The 19,232-nt window shown below is 36.7% G+C and overlaps 3 protein-coding genes across 5 annotated transcripts; all 3 read left to right on the top strand.

Moving 5' to 3' along the window:
* Positions 1–434: 434 nt before the first annotated feature.
* On the top strand, positions 435–7,627 carry LOC113045885 (aldehyde dehydrogenase family 16 member A1-like). 3 transcript variants are annotated; one of them, XM_026206634.1, is made up of 17 exons: positions 435–634; positions 718–797; positions 1,661–1,760; positions 1,864–1,990; positions 2,073–2,230; positions 2,345–2,422; positions 3,300–3,646; positions 4,035–4,193; positions 4,309–4,465; positions 5,010–5,085; positions 5,186–5,291; positions 5,466–5,596; positions 6,016–6,183; positions 6,304–6,508; positions 6,611–6,796; positions 6,965–7,090; positions 7,285–7,627. In XM_026206634.1, the coding sequence occupies exons 2-17, from the start codon at positions 756–758 to the stop codon at positions 7,459–7,461; spliced, it is 2,343 nt and encodes a 780-aa protein (XP_026062419.1). In that variant the 5' UTR covers positions 435–634; positions 718–755; the 3' UTR covers positions 7,462–7,627. The 3 variants fall into 3 exon arrangements, with proteins under 3 accessions (XP_026062419.1, XP_026062403.1, XP_026062410.1); XM_026206618.1 differs by having other exon boundaries at positions 700–797; XM_026206625.1 differs by having other exon boundaries at positions 435–797; positions 1,867–1,990.
* Positions 7,628–9,641: 2,014 nt separating this feature from the next.
* LOC113045904 (ferritin, middle subunit-like) lies at positions 9,642–11,049 on the top strand. The gene is made up of 4 exons (XM_026206662.1): positions 9,642–9,915; positions 10,128–10,274; positions 10,421–10,546; positions 10,651–11,049. The coding sequence occupies exons 1-4, from the start codon at positions 9,814–9,816 to the stop codon at positions 10,807–10,809; spliced, it is 534 nt and encodes a 177-aa protein (XP_026062447.1). The 5' UTR covers positions 9,642–9,813; the 3' UTR covers positions 10,810–11,049.
* Positions 11,050–15,431: 4,382 nt separating this feature from the next.
* Positions 15,432–16,783, top strand: LOC113045900 (ferritin, middle subunit-like). The gene is made up of 4 exons (XM_026206646.1): positions 15,432–15,677; positions 15,846–15,992; positions 16,088–16,213; positions 16,426–16,783. The coding sequence occupies exons 1-4, from the start codon at positions 15,573–15,575 to the stop codon at positions 16,582–16,584; spliced, it is 537 nt and encodes a 178-aa protein (XP_026062431.1). The 5' UTR covers positions 15,432–15,572; the 3' UTR covers positions 16,585–16,783.
* Positions 16,784–19,232: the final 2,449 nt, after the last annotated feature.

Here is a 19,232-nt window from a genome sequence, read left to right as displayed (position 1 = left end):
GTATGACGGGGTTTATGTTGACGTCGACAACAACCAGTGTTGCCATGTCCACTTATTATAAGCGTCTCTGAAATTGTTCGGACTGGGGGTAAAACTAGTACTGATTACCAGAGCCCCAAATGAAGAGAGGGCTCTTGAAAAGTCTGGAATATATTTTATTTTACCTGGATATTTTCATTGGGGGGCATGGGGGCCCATCAGGACTGCCATCAGCACTTGTGCAACGCCCCTGTATAAATCTATATGTAATCTCTCTCTCTCTCTCTCTCTCTCTCTCTCTCTCTCTCTCTCTCTCTCTCTCTCTCTCTCTCTCTCTCTCGGGTGTTCCATGCAGGCTTTCCATCAAATCGGAAAAAAGAGGTTCGCTCATTTTCGCTTTTTTAGCGGCTTGTTATTATGTACCACTTTGCACGATTATCTTGCGCGATCTGGCAACACAATACAAACCAGGAAGAAATTCTAGTGTGGACGTGAGAACTCACGTTGAGTGCTCTTTTGAACTGTTTAATGTTTACTTAGCTATTTTCTTACGATCGAGAAATCGTTAGGTCCTGCTTGTTTATTAGTTAGTTATTACTGGACAGCTTTGCACATTTGATCGCTGTAATTAAGTGATTGAATCACTGCACACTCGGTATTATTATTTTATATTTAATTGGCATATTTTTCAGAAGTCAGTAACAATTATTATTACGATAGGTTAAATTGTTATGGCAGGTACTTCGACAAAGACTGTGCACGACATCTTTCAAAATATGGAGTATGGATCATCCAGCACGAGCACAGCAACTGCACAGGTAACGGTTAAGCGCTGGTCGTCGGGTAAATTAACTTTGTATATTGAATGCATTTTAATACATTGAATCATCCGTTTGTTACTTATGTATCATTTAAAGCGTCATAGCATGCTGCCACCTTTTCACCCAATTTGTAAATGGTTTACATGTGGCCGTACATTAGGATGCAGACAGCAGAGAAAAGCATGTGACAAGATGCTGGTGGTCCTCTTGCTGTAAATTTGCATTAAAAAACAATGGATGTCTCAAACGAGTTCACTTAAAATGCAGATTCACTCTTTACACATGCTCAACATGTACCAAGTCCATATGACGTTTCTCGGGTGAAACACAAAATAACATTTTAGGCAATTGCGAAGTGACAGCTTTAGTCTCCAACTTTGGGAATCTTTTTGCCATGCAATTAAAGTGAACGCTGACTGAGCTTGTCAATGTTTATATGACACTTTATAAAAAGCCAAAGAGAAGTCATACAGGTTGGAACAACATTAGTATAAGTACATTTAATTTTCTAGTAAACTATACTTTTAAGTGCTGTGAGCAGAGTTCAGTATAGTTAACTGTTTACTGTGCATTTAGTGAGAGCCATGTGTTCTATGAATGATCCACTGCAACCTTCACCCTGTTTTCACAAAGTCACTCTATTGGTTCTCTCAGAGAGGTGGAACAACCCAACTACAGATTGTTTACTCAAATCAAACATGCTTGCTGTTTGAATTATCAGAGAAATTAGAATTTCCAGCATAACTTGAACTTAATTTTAAAGTGTAATGTGGTCATTGCTGTCCAGTTTGCGTGAGATATTCATTCCACTTAAACACAAACTCTCAGGACGATGTCCATGTTGTGTGTCGTTCTCTCAGGCATGGCTGGAGAAACACTCTCGCATTCTCGGCTTCTTCATTGATGGGAAATTTCTCAGCCCTGCAGATAGACAGACCCACGATGTGACTGATTCCAACGGTAAGCAATATTTGATCTTTCCCTTAAGTTCATATCTGTTATATGATCGGTCATGTAATGATAGGATAACATCTCTGTCCCTGCTCCTCCTGTGTTTGTACAGCAGCGGTGGTCTGCAGCACTGTTTGTGCTAAAGATGAGGATGTTGCGTCTGCTGCCTCATCTGCAGCTGGAGCTCTCAAAACCTGGAGTGAACTGAGCTGTTACCAAAGAGCCAAAGTGTTACTCAAGTACTAGAGCTTAACTTAAAACAATGAACCTGTCACAGTAATAGTCATGTTACATCAGTATGAATGTATGTCTGTGCCCCAGGTTGGCGAGTGTCCTGCAGAGACACAGTCAGTGTGTGTCGGAGCTGTGTGAGCTCTCTCAGTCTTCTGTCTCTCCTGCTGTGCTCATTAGACTGACCCAGTACTATGCCAGCTGGGCTCAGCTACGAGACACGCTCATGCCTGAGTGGATCCCACAAGGTATGCCAGCGTCTGTTTGTGTATGTGAGTCTGAGAGAAAAAACTCGTTGAAGACGGTTGTATAAGTAGGAGGTATGGTTGTAAGTCTCTTGTCATGTTTTGTCTCTTCACTAGGCGTTGTGGCAGTGGTTGTTTCAGATGACTGTTCCGTCTATTTTCTTCTGCTTAAGGTTTTGCCAGCTCTAGCTATGGGTGAGTCTTTCTCTTAAAACATGATATGCATATGCATAATATATGATACTTTCTTTTCTGAGTTTCATATACTCTCCAGACATTCAGGGGATAAATGAAGTGACATAAAAAGAAGAAACAGAATTAAAAAAAAAAAATACGATTACAAGTTTGTTTATTTTTTAAATATCAAGGCTTTTGTTAACTAGTGTTGACTAATAAATCTGTTGCGCTTTCAAAAAAAATTGTGTTGTTGCAGATGCAGCACTAATAGCACATTAATTTAATGTTTCACATTTAAAGATAATACTGAAAGTTATAAATTAATTAAAAAAGATAATAATTTTGTACTTGACCTTTGTATTGACAGTGTTTTAAAAATTTCCTTATGAAATTGTGTTTGTTTAGGGCAGGGTATTTTTAAACCTTTTTCATTGGTTTACCTTTAATATTATTATTAGCAGTAGTACTTTTTATTAATAAAATATTATTAATTTAGTATATTTTGCATTGTAATTTTAGTTAGTTTGATTAATTTTGTTTTTGTCATTTGATTGGATTTGTTTTTAAAGTACAGAACATCTGTATAGTTTTTATTTTTATTTTTTTAATGCTTTAATGCATTAAGTTAAACTAACTTAAGCTGAAATAAAATTACTATATTTCATTTTATTTTAGTTCATTTTTATTTTATTTTAAATAATATATTTTTTCATATAAATGTATTTAAAGCTACAGTTAACTATAATTATAACCCTGCTTTAACAAATAGTGTATATATAATTTATTTAAACTCATTAGAAGTTACTAATAAATGTAAAAAAAAATAGTAATCCTTTCTATATTAGATGTGAGGGTGCTAAACCATTATTTATTTACATGTCTATTTATTTTCTAGGCAATACTGTTATTGTGGTGCCTGGCAAGACTACTACTCTTCCTGCCCTTCTGTTGGCTCAGCTGTTTCTGGAGGCTGGGATCCCTGCTGGAGTGCTGAATGTGATCACAGGCAGTGAAGCATCACTGGGTGCCAAAGTGGCTCAAAATCCACAAGTCAACTACCTGACCTACAGTGGAAGACAAGAGACTGGAGAAGCCCTGGCTAAAGCAGTGGCTGGTTGGGGAGTCCCAATGTCTTTCTCTCTCTCATTCAGCTCTGTGTGCCCTTTTATCATCTTTGATTCGGCAGACCTGGACAGTGCCGTGGATGGAGTGATAGAGCTGGCCTTCAAGAAGAAAAGAGATGTATGAAGAAAAAAAATAGTTATTTTAAATCTTAATGATATTTAATAATACTGCTGTTGTACTGTATTTTGATTTTTTTAAAATGCAGCTTTGGAAAGCATAAAAAAATATTATCAAGAATATATATATAAAAAGGTCCTTACTATTACAAAGAAAATAGGAAAATAAATTGTGGTATCTGTATGTATTTAATATTTAGGTATCTAATAATTCATATATACTACTTGTTATTTATTTTAGTGCTTATTTTCAAAAAGAAAACCAGTTGGCAGCACTTCTGCAGTTCCGCTGTAGTCTGCTGGGGGTGCTCATTGATTAAACTACTTGTCAAGTATAGAACAAATATAATAATAAACTTTTTGCCTGCTTCTGTCTTTCTCTTGTCCAGTTCCAGTGGGTGCTCTGTGTGCAGGAATCAGTTTTGGACAGTGTTGTGGCCAGGCTGAAGTTGAGAATGACTGGGATGAAATGTGTTCCTCTTGCTACTGAGGCTGAGAGGAGTCTTATAGATACTGCGGTTCAGGAGGCCCAGCAGCAGGGGGCGACAGTGTGTGGACATTTCAGTTTAGATGTCACCAAATATTTTACGATGGATTTCTTTGAAGCTTTTAATGGACGAATGCTTTCATCTTTTTGTTTTCTTGTTGTTTCATATCTTGTAGCTGATGCAGTCATGTCCACCTGTTTCTACTGGTGCTCTCTACCCCCCTACTGTACTGTGTGGACTGGCTCCTTCCTGCCAGTCTGTGATTTCACCTCCTCCAGGCCCTGTGCTGCCTCTCATATCCTTCAGGAGCTCTGCTGAGGGAGTTACACTCGGTGAGGCTGAAAAAAATAAGAACTGATCAATAAGACTTTATCACTTAAAGCCTGGGATACTCTACATGAGTTTTGCCATGATTTTCTGTTGATTTACAGTCTGGAGACATTGACGATAGCTGCTGAAAGTCAGAGCCAGTCTGAGGATTTGAGTTGACAGATTTAATAGAAAATCGTGCAGGGTTTGGTAGTGTTTAGCTTCAGATTATGATCCCATCCAGTCGGAGGAAATCAGATATGTTTGATATTTTTTTGCAATTTTGGAACACATTGTTTTTACTTGTCACTCCTCTCCTCGCAATAACGTGCGTGTTTCCGCATGAGTCTGTTTTGATCTGAACAACTGCAGCTTTAAAGGTTCGGTAGTATATATTCCTCAGTTGTGTAGTGTATGATGGACAGTTTTCCTTTGTCACTATTTACAAACTCGGTGAGTGTATGATGCCTAGTATTTTAAAAATCTGTTCAGATTTTAAAAGTCATGTAGTCAATTCCAGCCTTTAAGTGAAAAGTTGAAGATTTTGTGACCTGTGCTTTTGTATAGGGAACCACAGTCCTTATGGTCAGACGGCCTCCATCTGGACTGAAGATTTGACTCTGGCTTTGGAGTCTGCAAAGAGGTTCGTCCATGCTTGATCAAGTTCTTCGAGCCACCATCAGTTGTTTTGATTTCATTTTGATCTTGATCCCTTACTTTTATCTCTTTTTCTGTCTTCATAGTCTGTGTGTAGGTTCAGTGTGGGTGAACTTTCATTCTGTAATGGATCCTGCATTGCCTCTGTGTGGACGGAGGGAGAGCGGGAACTGCACTGATGGAGGCAGAGAGGTATATTGTGGTCACATGTTTAGTTTCGTGTACTGAGAATGGGATTTAGTGTTGTCTACACCATTGTTTCTGTTCTTTTGGGTGTCTGTACTGTATTTCTGATTGGTTGTATGGTCTTGTTTGGTGGTCAGTTCTGAATGTCTGACTCATTCAGTGCTTTTTCTTCCTCTAAAGGGTCTGTATCAGTTCCTTCGGCCGTCACTTTCACCCTCCTTCCCTCGCTCCAGTCCCAGCTCTATCAACTATGCTGATTTTGGCTCTGCAGCTTCCAAATTCATGATACCTGAAGGATTTGATCCTTCCAGGTGGGTGTGTTGTGGATCATAGTTTATTGTGAACTGCAAAGTGCATGAGTGCAGGTTTCCTCTCTCTTTGAAAATGAATTGTGATGTTGCTGGAAAACATTTTTGAGCTGCTTCCTGTATTATAGTTTACAATACTTCACTACTTCCTTGCTCTTCACTTACTACCTCATTGCATCATAGAAATCAAATCACAAAATAATGTAAAATGCACCCTAACTTCAAAATTGATATTGATTTTCTTTTTTTCCTCTTTTTTTCTGTACCGATGGGTTGTGTAACATTAATTGTATCATTTAATAGTATTACTGTATTTTTAGTACTTACCCTTTAGTACTTAAAATGTGTCTAACTCTAAACTCAGAACTCCTCTTGTCGTCTTCTATGAACCATTTCTCTCTTTTTTTTTATCTCTCTCACAGTGTCCCTCGATTTTACTCCCATTTCGTGGGTGGTCAGTTGCGTAAAGCTGACTCGGGCTGCAGCAGGTCAGTGTTGGCCCCTGGGAGCGCTGTACTGGCTCACTGCCCAGACGGAGGCAGGAAGGATGTCCGGAATGCAGTAGAGGCCGCCATTAAGGTCCAGCCAGGGTAGGAGCATATGAGGAAGTTATCATGAGGATAAAACATATGGACGAAAACAAATTTGGATCAACATTTTTTAGACAAAATAGTGACAGAACTACTGTGACGCTCCTTGTTTTGTAACAGGTGGATGAAGAAAAGCCCCGCTGCACGTTCTCAGTCACTTTATTCACTTGCTGACAGTCTAGATAAGAGGAGGCGGGACTTGGCTGTATCAATCCAGACTCAAACCGGCATCTCATTAGAAGAGGCAGAGAAAGAAGTGGAGCTTAGCGTCTCCAGACTGTCTGATTGGGCTGCACGCTGTGATAAAGAGCAGGGTGGAAATCCAGTAAGAAACTACAATGTTTATTTATTAGTATTGGAATGTTTGCATGATTAACCCAAGATTTAATTTGCCTGTTTTTGTAATTATGTGTCCATCTCTTTAAAGTTCCTGCCCCAGTCTGGTTCCACCCTGTTAACTTCTGAAGCTTTAGGGGTCCTAGGAGTGATTCTCCCCAACACCAAACCGCTGCTCTCTCTGGTGTCCTTGCTGGGGGCAGCTCTTGCCATGGGTAATGCTGTTATCATGGTGCCAAGTGAGAAATGCCCTCTTCCAGCTCTTGAATTTATCCAGGTTTGTTACTTTTCAAATAAATGCATTTCTATATATGTGTATGTTTAAAGTGGTAGCAGTAGACACTTCACACTCACACTGTAATCATTAGACTGCCTCCATAAACGTTCAGATTTTATAATTAATTCTTTGTTTGTAATGTATTCGACTTCTGTTTTTTGCTCAAAGGTCCTGCAGGCCTCTGATATCCCCGGAGGTCTGGTCAGTATAATAACAGGGGGCAGGGATCAGCTGACCCATGCATTTGCCAACCACAGTGTGATTCAAAGCATTTGGTATTGGGGAAGTAAAGAGGTGAGGAAATTTCTTAAATTGGAAGAAGATGCATAGACTTTGAGATTTAGGAAATGGAAACACTATGTACCTTGGCGGGGTTTACATTTAGATTCTGTTCTATATAACTGTATGAGCATACAGGCCCATTTTTAGCAAGGAAAATGTTCTGTCAGCACTGATCTTATTGTATGAATGGAACTTATTTTCGTCAGGGCTGTCAGTTTCTTCAATACTCCTGTGTCAGTCCCCTTAAACGTCTGTGGCTAAACTGTGAAGAGGAGGAGGAGAGGGAAGCGGGACAAAACTGGACCAGCTCAAATCCCTCTCTTCAAGAAGAGCTTTGGAGGAAGGCGGTGGTCTGGAAAAGTATTTGGATCCCTACTGCATAATGCATAAAGTGTTCCACATGCCATTTGGACAACAGATAACGACCGGACACGTTAGGAGAACTTCCAACATTTGTTTCAAAGTCATGTGAAATAAGGAAGATTACTTGTATTATTGTTCCCCATGATAGACGGTTGCATCTGACAAATAAAGAACTGCTATAACAAGTCTAACTTGTTTATTGCAATATAGTAATCAGGTTTTATTACAAATGTAAAAATGTGTAAACATTATTATACATTACCTGTTGTCATATAGACATATGTGTTATGTTTGTTTAGAGTGCTTAAATGAAAACTCTGATCAAAAAGATATGCAATTATCAGAAAACTGGCCCAAAATTAGTGGTACTCTGTTCCACTTAACCAAAAAAACAACAACAACAACAGTGGCAACCAATCCTTGATAGCACACATACATCATGGAGACATATGTTTGATCTGTGTTTACATCTGCCAAATGAATTTTAGAGCGTTATCTCTAACACATTTCTAAGTCAATTCCTATCAGAATCCTATCTAATACTTTTATCAGCTTTTTAACCAGCGTACCTGTGCTGTCTGGGAAGACTTGTGGTGCATCCCAAATCGCGTACTAATGCACTATTCTGTTAAGTTTTTTTAGTAATAATGCAAGTAGTGTGTTAATTTTTATTATTATTAATTTATTAAAATTATTATTAATTCAAACAATTATTATTAATCAATTAATTTAGTAACAAATATATCTTAGTATAGAATATCATCTTATTGAAAAATGCCAATTCATTCTCAGGAATATAGTCATCTAAATCCCTCTAAATTTAATACCCCCGCACCTTTACATGTATATCTAGTTTTTTCACTGGAGCACCACCTGAGTCTTCTCCCATTTCTACCAGTGATCTCCCTACGCACATATCAATAGCATCGCTGGGCTGTAGGTTGCCAAGTTGAGGGGAGAAATGGGTTGAAATGTGTAGCCTATACGTCGATCCTGTGAGAAAGATGCGTTTCATACAAGATCAGACAACTGGAAAACCTTGGAATTTGTTGTTTTCATATAATGAGTTTTGGCCCATTCAAATCACGGGAGTTTTACCGAAGCGAATGTAGCAAACATATAAAATACGCCCAGTGCGATTTTTTATAGAAAGATATAAAATACGGGGGGAAACTATATTTAAATGGGATGATAGCGGGGTAGAATTGTAAATGATCCATGGAAAACGGGACGGTTGACGTATGGTCATGCATAAGGAAGTGACATGGCGAAAATCTGCTGAGTCACAGTGACACAGCACAACGCCACGTCTTGTGAGTGTACATGTTTTATCGCTGACTAAGGTGAGGTTTCATGTGCAAATTATGACACCAAATTGTTTAGTCACTGTCACCTGATGGATAACTTTTGCACCTGAAGGCAGTTACTATAGCTAATAATGTAAATAATAATATATAATATAGCTTTAAGATGAGCCCATGATATTTACCATAGTATAACATACACATCAAGGCCAATTCAACGTTATGATGCTGTGAGATCAGCATCATGTTTTTGAAAATTAATTATTTAAGCCTTATTAAACTATTTCATTACACTATTTCAACACACTTGGCTCATTTGACCCCTGCAAACAAAGTCAATTGTGCCAATTAAGGAAGGCAAAGGGTAATTTCATAATTTCTGTAAATAGTTCAAACTAGTAATAGGTTCGACCTTAAATGTTTGCCGTGAAAATACAGTACAATGAGGCAAAAGTGTTAAAAGCAAACAACATGCTGAATTATACAACAACAAAAAACATCCCTGTTCTAATTAATGTAGCCTACTTTGCTCAGATAACGAGAATCTTAGAATAAGATGTAGCTACTGTTCTATATTTTTCTTTCTTTTTTATATTTAATTGCCTTACACCCTTGTAATTAAAATATGATATATGTATGTTTAGATACAAAACAATGTCGAATTAACTGTTGTTAAAGTTTCGATTTTGTCTACATATTACGCAAATAAAACCTATGGTGTCAAATAATTGTTTGTGTTGGATTCAGCTTGCTATTAATTATGAAAAAGGGGGAATGTATCTCCTTTGTCTTCTGACTCTCAGTTGACTGTTTACCACTTCCTCATTCATCTCATTCTCTGATTGGCTGGTTTCGGTGTTTCTGACGCGTCATGTTGTGAGCGTATATAAGCTGAACGCGCTCGTCTTCCATCTCACAGCTTCAGGAAAATCAGGAGAGGTTCTTGCTTCAACAGTGATTGAACGGAACTTCGATCTCGTTGGAATTTCCCTTCGAAAACCTCTCATTTCATATTTATTTATTTTTTTACACACATTTTGTTAATAAAACCACAAAAAATCCGCCGAAATGGATTCTCAGGTTCGCCAAAACTACGACCGCGACTGCGAGGCTTTGATCAACAAGATGATCAACTTGGAGCTTTACGCTGGATACACCTACACCTCCATGGCAAGTATCTAGTTTTCTAAAGTCCATATGCTAAACTATGTCTTTTTGTGGTTTTTTTTTTCTTGTTTGCGACAGCGTATGCAAATCAAACTTGTAGCGTTACTTAAAGAGTTTATTCTCGAGTTATTTTGACGACGCCACTAATCCGCGGTGAACGAGCGCGTCTCGTTTAGTGTTTTCAGTCTTTTCCTAATCGATTTTGCTACTTGCAGGCTCACTACTTCAAACGGGATGACGTCGCCCTTCCTGGGTTTGCCAAATTCTTCAAGAAGAACAGCGAGGAGGAGCGCGAGCACGCGGAGAAGTTTATGGAGCTCCAGAACCAGAGGGGAGGACGCATCGTGCTTCAGGATGTCAAGGTGACTGCACTTGAAATGTGCTCTTTCTATGTTGAACGATTTGATGTGCAAAACTGGCTCTGGGTCCGTGTACATGTAAGGACCTGTTGAATTAAAGGGGAGAAAACGTCACGTGCTCACTGGCCTGTTTTTCTCTTTCTTTACAGAAACCTGAGCGCGATGAGTGGGACAATGGACTGACTGCTATGCAGTGTGCTCTTCAGCTGGAGAAGAAGGTCAACCAGGCTCTGCTGGACCTGCATAAGGTCACTTCTGAGAAGGGAGACCCTCATGTGAGTTATGAAGTTCATGTTTTAATCTACATTTAATGCCTCTGTACCATCCTAACTTATTGAATCAAGTGTCCTTGCATAATTTCTGATCTCTTGTCCAACAGCTGTGTGACTTCCTGGAGACTCACTATTTGAATGAGCAGGTTGAGGCCATTAAGAAGATTGGTGACCACATCACCAACCTTACCAAGATGGATGCTGGCAACAACAGGATGGCAGAGTACCTGTTTGACCAGCACACCCTGGGTGGAGACAGCAGCTAAATGCAGCCCTCTGATCATTTTTGCATGTTGCGGAGCGTCATGCTGTACTCCGCTTAATGTTCTCACACATGATTTTGAGAGGCTGAAAGGTTCATCTGTAGAGGCAACATTTTATAAGATGCTTGCTAATTTAATCCATCATCTTGTCTTTTTGTCATCAAGCTGATGCTTATGTGTTTAATGTACACTAATTGGTTTTAACCAAGTGAATTTGGTGAATAAACATTATTTTTGGCTGGATTGAATGGTCCCTTTGTTTTCTTCAAATGGGTTTATTAGAGGTTCATAAATATGAACGTGACGTTTGAGCCAGCAGTTGATTTATTCAGTCTGGCCTGCAAAAGGTAACTTATGAAAGTGTGGCTTATCTTTCCTGGAATTACTGATGCCAAATGCTGCATATTGATCGACCTTATAACTCCTAACCATTTATCATAACAAGAGTGTATATGCAGAAAATAAAATTCTCTGCTTATTCTGAATTATATAGATCTACACATGACTGATTGCCAAGTGTGCAGTGATTTATTACTGTTTTTAACTGTCCTTGTTGACTGAAAACCATGAACCGTAAATCAGCCTCAACTAGCCTATCTGATCTTTTGAATACATACCTGTATAATTTCCAACTGTTAAATCTCTTTGAAGAGCAGTTGTTGAATGCATTATATAAACCTGGGTGCAGCTCCAACATTTATGATGTATTAAATGGATGCGTTTTAATGTTTATTGCTTTAGTATGAAGTGATGTAGTTAATTCAGTATTAGGCTACCAACATAACTCCACTCTTTCTGAGAGAGACACTGAACATAGACCTAACTCGACAAGGACAGTGCTTTTGCTGTTATTATTAAAGGCATTCGGATCTGCACTGAAAACCAGATGAACTCCCTCGGCTGGCCTCACTAACACTTCTTCCAACAGTAACCTCATTTTCACTCAGGATTTCGGCTACACAGCACTGACCAGACTCAACCCTGATAAGCTTCAGTCAGTGGGCAGCTGACAGCTGTTGCTAAAACTAGCTTACAATTATGGTAGTTCTTAAATGTACACATTTAAAACTATGTTATAAAATCAATACATAATATAATATAGATTGTTGGCCTTCAGTTACTCATCTCAGCGGTGCCGTCATCTTTTCCTGAGTGAACAAAACCTGGAGTGGAATTCTGTGTCTATGGGAAGTCAAACAGCTGAAATTTCTCACTAGAATAATATCATGTTGAAGAGCCATAGTGTTTTATACAGCACTCATAAGTTCATAAATACTTCATTAAAATGGGAAGACCTTTAAAGTTCATACAATAATACTAGGACTTAAATAACATTTCACACAAAGCACTCTGACAACTAAAAATCAATTTTCCAGATTCAGTTTTTATTATAATTATTATTATTATTTTATATTGTAGGTGTGGTCACTGTGGTGCTCTGTTTTGTTTTTTGACTGGAGGAATGGATTGGTTAGTGTGCAACACTAACTCGTTCCTGTTAAACTGGCTGTGGTTTTGTGTTCCTCTATACTTGTTGTGTTTAGTGCCAAAAATGCTTCAGTCCCAGTTTTATGACGCTCTCACAGAATGACAATTACCTTTGACTGGTTCTGCAGCATCTACATCTTGATGCCTTTCCTTCCAACTGGGTTATTATGAAATGAATAGCTCACCCAAAATGCATTCACACACTTACAGTACCCTCATGTCATACAAACTTGTCTGATTTGTTTTTATTGTTTGTGAGTAAATAATGACAGAATTTTCATTTGTAGGTTAACTGTCTCTTTAAGACAAAACTGATTTTTTTTTTACACTGAATTTGTTCTGTTTTTGTAAAGCATTTCAGTATTCTTTATTCCAATGTTTAAAATAGTTACAATCTTTAGTGTTTGTTGGTGATATGTTTATGACGTTTTTTTTTTTTTCTTTTGGTGTTACTAAACAAAAAAAAGTTTATGGCATGTGTAAAAGTGAGGCTACACACCTGGATTCTGGACAGCTGTTACAATAACAACCATACAGTGCATGTTCCATAATATGACATAAATGAGAAATTGCTGAGTCACAGCAACACAACTCAGATGAATGTCTTCATCTGTTTACATTTGCTGCTGGCAGACAGAGTTCACTACAAACATGCTATGTCTTTGTCACCCTAATGATTTTTTCTTTATTTCAAATGCAGTTACCATGTGGAACAAACACTGTGATGACATCACTGTTAGAACAAACACTGTGATGACATCACTGTTACATGATATTGCAGAACTGTCTCATTATATTTGCCAAATCACTGTTGCTGTACTATGCAGGGTCACATGCATCCTTGAAATCCTGATCATTTGAAATAAAATAAAAAATGCTTATATATATATATATATATATAAGCATCTACATCTTTCCGAGAGAGACACTGAGTACTGAGTACTATATATATATATATATATATATATATATATATATATATATATATATATAATCTTTTACAGGAATCATCAGTCCAAGCCCTGTTCAGGTTAACCATACCATGAAAGCTGAGTTTGTAAAGTCTTATAAGTTTGTAACTGCTGCTGACTGCATATTATGTGACATGAAAAGTGAGTATCATCATAAGATTAGGTACATCAGTCAATCAATCTATCAATCTATCTATCATTCAGTCATTCATTCATTCAATCAATCTTTTTTTAGTTATAACTTACAATAAAAATTTTCAACCAACATATTAGAGTTAAAGTTAAATTAAGTTAAACTTAATTTTCAGCATAAACACAACATATTAAGTTGATTACTCAAAAAAAAAACACTAATTGAGTTGTTGGCCTGAACTAGTTAATCACATATATTTCAGATATTTCAGTTTAAATCAATATTTATTGCAGCATAGGGTAAATATAATTTATTTAGCATGTAAATTTAATGAACAAATTTAGATATGAATGTTACTGGCATTAGCACAGTCATAGAGTCGATGTGTTTACCTTCAGTTATAATCATTCACAACTTAACAATGAGCACTACCGTATACACTACTTTTCATCATTATACACAAAATAGGAACTCTTAGAAATTAGTACAAATTAATTAATAACAAATTAGTGTAGATAAAATGGGTAACCAATTAATCACAGTCTTTCTCTTCAAAGAATTTGTTTACTTTTAAAATCCCTCACAGAGACCATCAAAATATAATTTATGATTCATTATGTAAGCTTTAGATCTGACAAAATAAATGGTTACATATATCCTACATCCAAGTCCCACAATTCTGAATAAAAGTACAAGTCAATCCAGTCCAAAATGTTTATTCCTCAAATACACCAGGTTAAGACCAATTAGTGTACATTCAACAGGAAAGCAATGGCTTGGTTATAACAAGATTGTATCAACCTTTACTTGTTACACCTTTCAGTTGTTTCAAACGTACAATTCTGTATATGAGCTGTGTCGTAAAAACATAATGTGCTCTTTGAAACCTGATTTAAAAGGATTTGATGACGCCATCCAGGGTTTGCGTGTCAAACAGATACTCTTCCATCCTGTTGTTTATTTTTTTATTATTATTATTTTTTTGTCTATATTGTAGGTGCAGTGCTCTTTTTTCTCTTTTGACTGGAGGAATGGATTGGTTAGTGTGCAACACTAACTCGTTCCTGTTAAACTGGCTGTGGTTTTGTGTTTAGTGCCATAAATGCTTCAGTCCCAGTTTTATGACGCTCTTACAGAATGACAATTACCTTTGACTGGTTCTGCAGCATCTACATTCTTGATGCCCTTCCTTCCAACTGGGTTATTATGAAATGAATAGTTCACCCAAAAATGCAGTCACACATTTACAGTACCCTCATGTCATACAAACTTGTCTGACTTGTTTTTATTGTTTAGGGCAGTCACGGCCTAATGGTTAGAGAGTCAGGTTTGTAATCCAAAAGTCATGTGTTTGAGTGTCTGTAAGGAACAGAATGCCCAGCTGCTCCCCTGGTGCTGCAATATTGGCTTGCCCACTGCTCCGTGTGTTTGTGTGTGTGTGTGTAGGCTATTCAATGCACAGTTTTTATCTGTTTGTTTTCTAAAAATTGACTCAAACTCTTATATTAGCTAATGTATGTAACCTTTCCCCCAAAAAGATTATTTTAATGATAGTTAAAGCAAATTAATTATTAGCTAGCAGATTAATTGTTCAATATTTACTTTTTCTATATTTTTGATTGCTCCAGCATCCCCATGACCCTAGAACTAGTGATATTTTTTTATTAACATATGTATTTATTTCACATATGATCTTGATAGAATAATGTAGCTAATTTGGTTAATTTTAGATTAGATAATAAATTGCTTAAAATGTCCTTTTTTATTATTATTATTTGGAGTAGCCTTCATGTACCACCAGTTCAGGGATTATACCACATCAGAAGATGTGGAGCTGAACCCGCGTGTCCTTATTCCGTTTGCCAATAATTGTGACAAGTAGAAGGGAAAAAAAATCTGATTCATGAACATTGATCTTGTCATTGTTATCTTACAGAATGACACAGCAGTGTCTCATCGCTGAATTATTCAGCTCGTTCTTTGATTGGCTGGTTTCAGTTCCATTCAGCATTAAGCGCTGATCGTATATAAGATGATGATCATTCCACTCACAGCTTCAGGAAGGTCTAAAACAGGTTCTCGCTTCAACAGTGATTGAACGGAACTAATATCTCATCAAAATTTCATATATTTCTTTTTACGCTTTTGATAATAAAACGATAAAATCCGCCGAAATGGAGACTTCTCAGGTTCGCCAGAACTTCGCGCGCGACTGCGAGGCTTTGATCAACAATATGATCAGTTTGGAGCTTTATGCTGGATACACCTACACCTCCATGGCAAGTGTTTCTTTCTATCTTTTGTTCATATCTCTTCGAAATCACATCTTATTCTCTGTCATTTTCAGTTCTGCATTATATGTTGACGTATTATCTGTAAATAGATATTATGTAGCCTGCTTATTTATGTTCAATCCTATGTTCCTAACTTGATTTTGCTACTTGCAGGCTCACTACTTCAAACGGGATGACGTCGCCCTTCCTGGGTTTGCCAAATTCTTCAAGAAGAACAGCGAGGAGGAGCGCGAGCACGCGGAGAAGTTCATGGAGCTCCAGAACCAGAGGGGAGGACGCGTCGTGCTTCAGGACGTCAAGGTGAGTTGACAGGGTTTGGAACAAAGTCTTTTGTTATGGAAAGACATTACACATATGTGTATTTTGCTAACTGTTCTGACTGTCTCTCTCTTCAGAAACCTGAGCGTGATGAGTGGGACAATGGACTGACTGCTATGCAGTGTGCTCTTCAGCTGGAGAAGAAGGTCAACCAGGCTCTGCTGGACCTGCACAAGGTGGCATCTGAGAAGGGAGATCCTCATGTGAGTTATGAAGATTTACCTTCAGACATGCAAAAGACACATCTATGAAAAAGCAATAAGAAAAGTCATAGTAATATAATAAGTAACTTGGGGTAGTTGGTGTTGATGCTGTAATTTATTATATACCTACATACATGGCTCGTGTATTGTCATCCGTTTTGGGTTGTTGAATGTTATTTTCATAAATTCTATTTTGATCTCTTGTCCAACAGCTGTGTGACTTCCTGGAGACTCACTATTTGAATGAGCAGGTTGAGGCCATTAAGAAGATTGGTGACCACATCACCAACCTTACCAAGATGGATGCTGGCAACAACAGGATGGCAGAGTACCTGTTTGACCAGCACACCCTGGGTGGAGACAGCAGCTAAATACAGCCCTCTGTTTTCAAGAGCACATTATGTTTTCACGACACAGCTCATATACAGAATTGTACGTTTGAAACAACTGAAAGGTGTAACAAGTAAAGGTTGATGCAATCTTGTTATAACCAAGCCATTGCTTTCCTGTTGAATGTACACTAATTGGTCTTAACCTGGTGTATTTGAGGAATAAACATTTTGGACTGGATTGACTTAGAATTGTGGGACTTGGATGTAGGCTATATGTAACCATTTATTTAGTCATATCTAAAGCTTACATAATGAATCATAAATTATATTTTGATGGTCTCCGTGAGGGATTTTAAAAGTAAACTAATTCTTTTAAGAGAAAGACTGTGATTAATTTGTGTATAATGATGAAAAGTAGTGTATACGGTAGTGCTCATTGTTAAGTTGTGGATGATTATAACTGAAGGTAAACACATTGACATGTGCTGCAATAAATGTTGATTTAAACTGAAATATTAAAAAATATATGTTATTAAGTTCAGGCCAACAACTCAATTAGTGTTATTATTTTTACTTAAAGTTTTGTTTATGCTGCAAATTAAGTTTAACTTAATTTAACTTTAACTTTGTAATATGTTGATTGAACCATTTTATTGAAAGTTCTCATAACTAAAAAAATATTGATTGATTGATTGAGTAACTGCTGACAAATGCATATTACGTGACATGAAAAGTGAGTATCATCATGAATAACTTATTGATATGACCCAAATTGATATTTTACCTCAATATTTTATTAAATGCACAGTTTATTGATTTGTTTTCTCTAAACTGGCTCTTATTAAACTGTTATATTAGCTTCTGTTATTAGGCCTCCACGGTCAGACTGTGAGACAGTTTCTTCCCTAGAGTCATCAGACTCCTCAACTCCATGTGAACTGACCTCAAAAAGAATTGAATTGAATTGACCTGACAACTACATTCACACATCTCATAAATACCTGAATAAAAATATTGTCCTTGTCTATTAATATTGTCGCCTGTTTTATATATATATATATATATATATATATATATATATATATATATATATATATATATATATATATATATATATATATAGTAATGTCCCAGGCTTTCATTCAGACATGCACATACGCACTTTATGTAGTCTGTACTTTGTTTTATGTTCAACTTTTCTACTTTATTCTTTCCAGTTTTAGTATTATGTTAGATTATTTATGATTATTTATTTATGTATCATCTTTTGCTCAGTACAATGTGAGTTTTGTAGTTAATGTTGTCTTGTGTAGCACCATGGTCCTGGAGAAACGCTGTTTCGTTTCACTGTGTACAAGCTGTATAGAGCTGAAATGATAATAAAGCCTCTCTGAATCTGTATGAGACATTTGCATAAACAATATTCTAACAGGAAAATTTTAAAGAGATTCTATTATGTTTTTGTGGTTACCATGTGGTGAAATGTAATGCTCGTGGTTAAATTGTAGGTGACTAACACATTGACTCTATGATCAACCACTCTAGTCTAATGCTGGTAAAAATTGTCTTACTTGTTTATGAAATTTACATGATAAATAAGTTATTTTTGCTAAACACTAAACATTTATTTAAACAAAAATATATCAACTGGTTACAATTACATTTTCTTTTTTGAGTAAATAACTTAAAAATTTGTGTTTGTTACATAATTTTTTAATAAATAGCCATCAATCAAAATATGTTTATGTTTTCTTTCATTACTGTTTAAATAATGCTGAAGTAATGTGAGTTCAAGTTTGAACATCATTTTATGCAGTAACCATAAATACACACTCTCCTTTTATTACATCTGTCATCAGATTAAATATTCAGTTACATCAAATTACAGTTTAAAAGAAATTACAGCTACTTTAACTTTCAGCAGAATGCTACATAAATATTGCAATTAAGGTTTTGAATAGTGCAAAAAGTCTACACGGTATATTTCCACAACATTTTATATTCCTATAAACCCCCATTGATTTTTCCACCTGACAAATGGAAAGTGAATGAAACCAATATCACTAAGTAACCCTTCTTGATGTAATCGACACAGACTGGATAGCCATAACATCAGCAATCTGTCATCTTATGTTACTTTCAGTTAAATGTTACTGGACAGTTAAATGCAGACTGTCTACATGCTGCAAAGCCTCCAGCTGTACTACATGCATAAATCACCAAGCCTATGTTATCAAACGGCTCTGATGCTAAATATTGTCATTATATGGTTACATCAAACAATTTTAAAAAGCTTAATTTAGATGAATTAAACCTATATTATTGTAAAGGCTAATGATAACTTATACAAATTCATACATCTTTCATAAGTAACAAAATGCTGAGTCACAGAGATGCAGCTCCATGTCAGCTATTGGGAGTTTGCTGTTGTTGCTGACACAGAAAGAGCATTCTGTGGAAATATTTGGTACAAAGCTGTGTATTTGTGATCTGTCTTCACTGTCCTTTTCTAATCCTTTTCTAGTCCTTTTCTAATCATGTGTCAGGACTCTGAAGACAGATACCAAGAGGAAAACAGCAAAAACTAGTCTTCCTCTGATTGTCATTAATCAATGCTTTCTTCCTGAATATGCAGTGACTGACCTGGTGGACTTAAATACAAATTCTGAGCTGAATATTCTTTTGGA

The sequence above is a fragment of the Carassius auratus genome, chromosome 3 (assembly GCF_003368295.1).
Source record: "Carassius auratus strain Wakin chromosome 3, ASM336829v1, whole genome shotgun sequence".
Taxonomy (NCBI): domain Eukaryota; kingdom Metazoa; phylum Chordata; class Actinopteri; order Cypriniformes; family Cyprinidae; genus Carassius; species Carassius auratus.
The sequence above is the reverse complement of the archived record's forward strand: the minus strand, read 5'-3'. Positions and strand labels throughout refer to the sequence as shown.

What these genes read in the sequence shown, in the direction of transcription:
- LOC113045885 (XM_026206618.1), top strand. Translation starts at nt 711, where the DNA reads ATGGCAGGTACTTCGACAAAGACTGTGCACGACATCTTTCAAAATATG. An exon ending in CGATGTGACTGATTCCAACG is followed by an intron (nt 1,761 to 1,863) that starts GTAAGCAATATT and finishes GTGTTTGTACAG; the next exon opens with CAGCGGTGGTCTGCAGCACT. An exon ending in GAAGGATTTGATCCTTCCAG is followed by an intron (nt 5,597 to 6,015) that starts GTGGGTGTGTTG and finishes TCTCTCTCACAG; the next exon opens with TGTCCCTCGATTTTACTCCC.
- LOC113045904 (XM_026206662.1), top strand. Translation starts at nt 9,814, where the DNA reads ATGGATTCTCAGGTTCGCCAAAACTACGACCGCGACTGCGAGGCTTTG. An exon ending in GATACACCTACACCTCCATG is followed by an intron (nt 9,916 to 10,127) that starts GCAAGTATCTAG and finishes TGCTACTTGCAG; the next exon opens with GCTCACTACTTCAAACGGGA. An exon ending in TCGTGCTTCAGGATGTCAAG is followed by an intron (nt 10,275 to 10,420) that starts GTGACTGCACTT and finishes CTTTCTTTACAG; the next exon opens with AAACCTGAGCGCGATGAGTG.
- LOC113045900 (XM_026206646.1), top strand. Translation starts at nt 15,573, where the DNA reads ATGGAGACTTCTCAGGTTCGCCAGAACTTCGCGCGCGACTGCGAGGCT. An exon ending in GATACACCTACACCTCCATG is followed by an intron (nt 15,678 to 15,845) that starts GCAAGTGTTTCT and finishes TGCTACTTGCAG; the next exon opens with GCTCACTACTTCAAACGGGA. An exon ending in CTGAGAAGGGAGATCCTCAT is followed by an intron (nt 16,214 to 16,425) that starts GTGAGTTATGAA and finishes CTTGTCCAACAG; the next exon opens with CTGTGTGACTTCCTGGAGAC.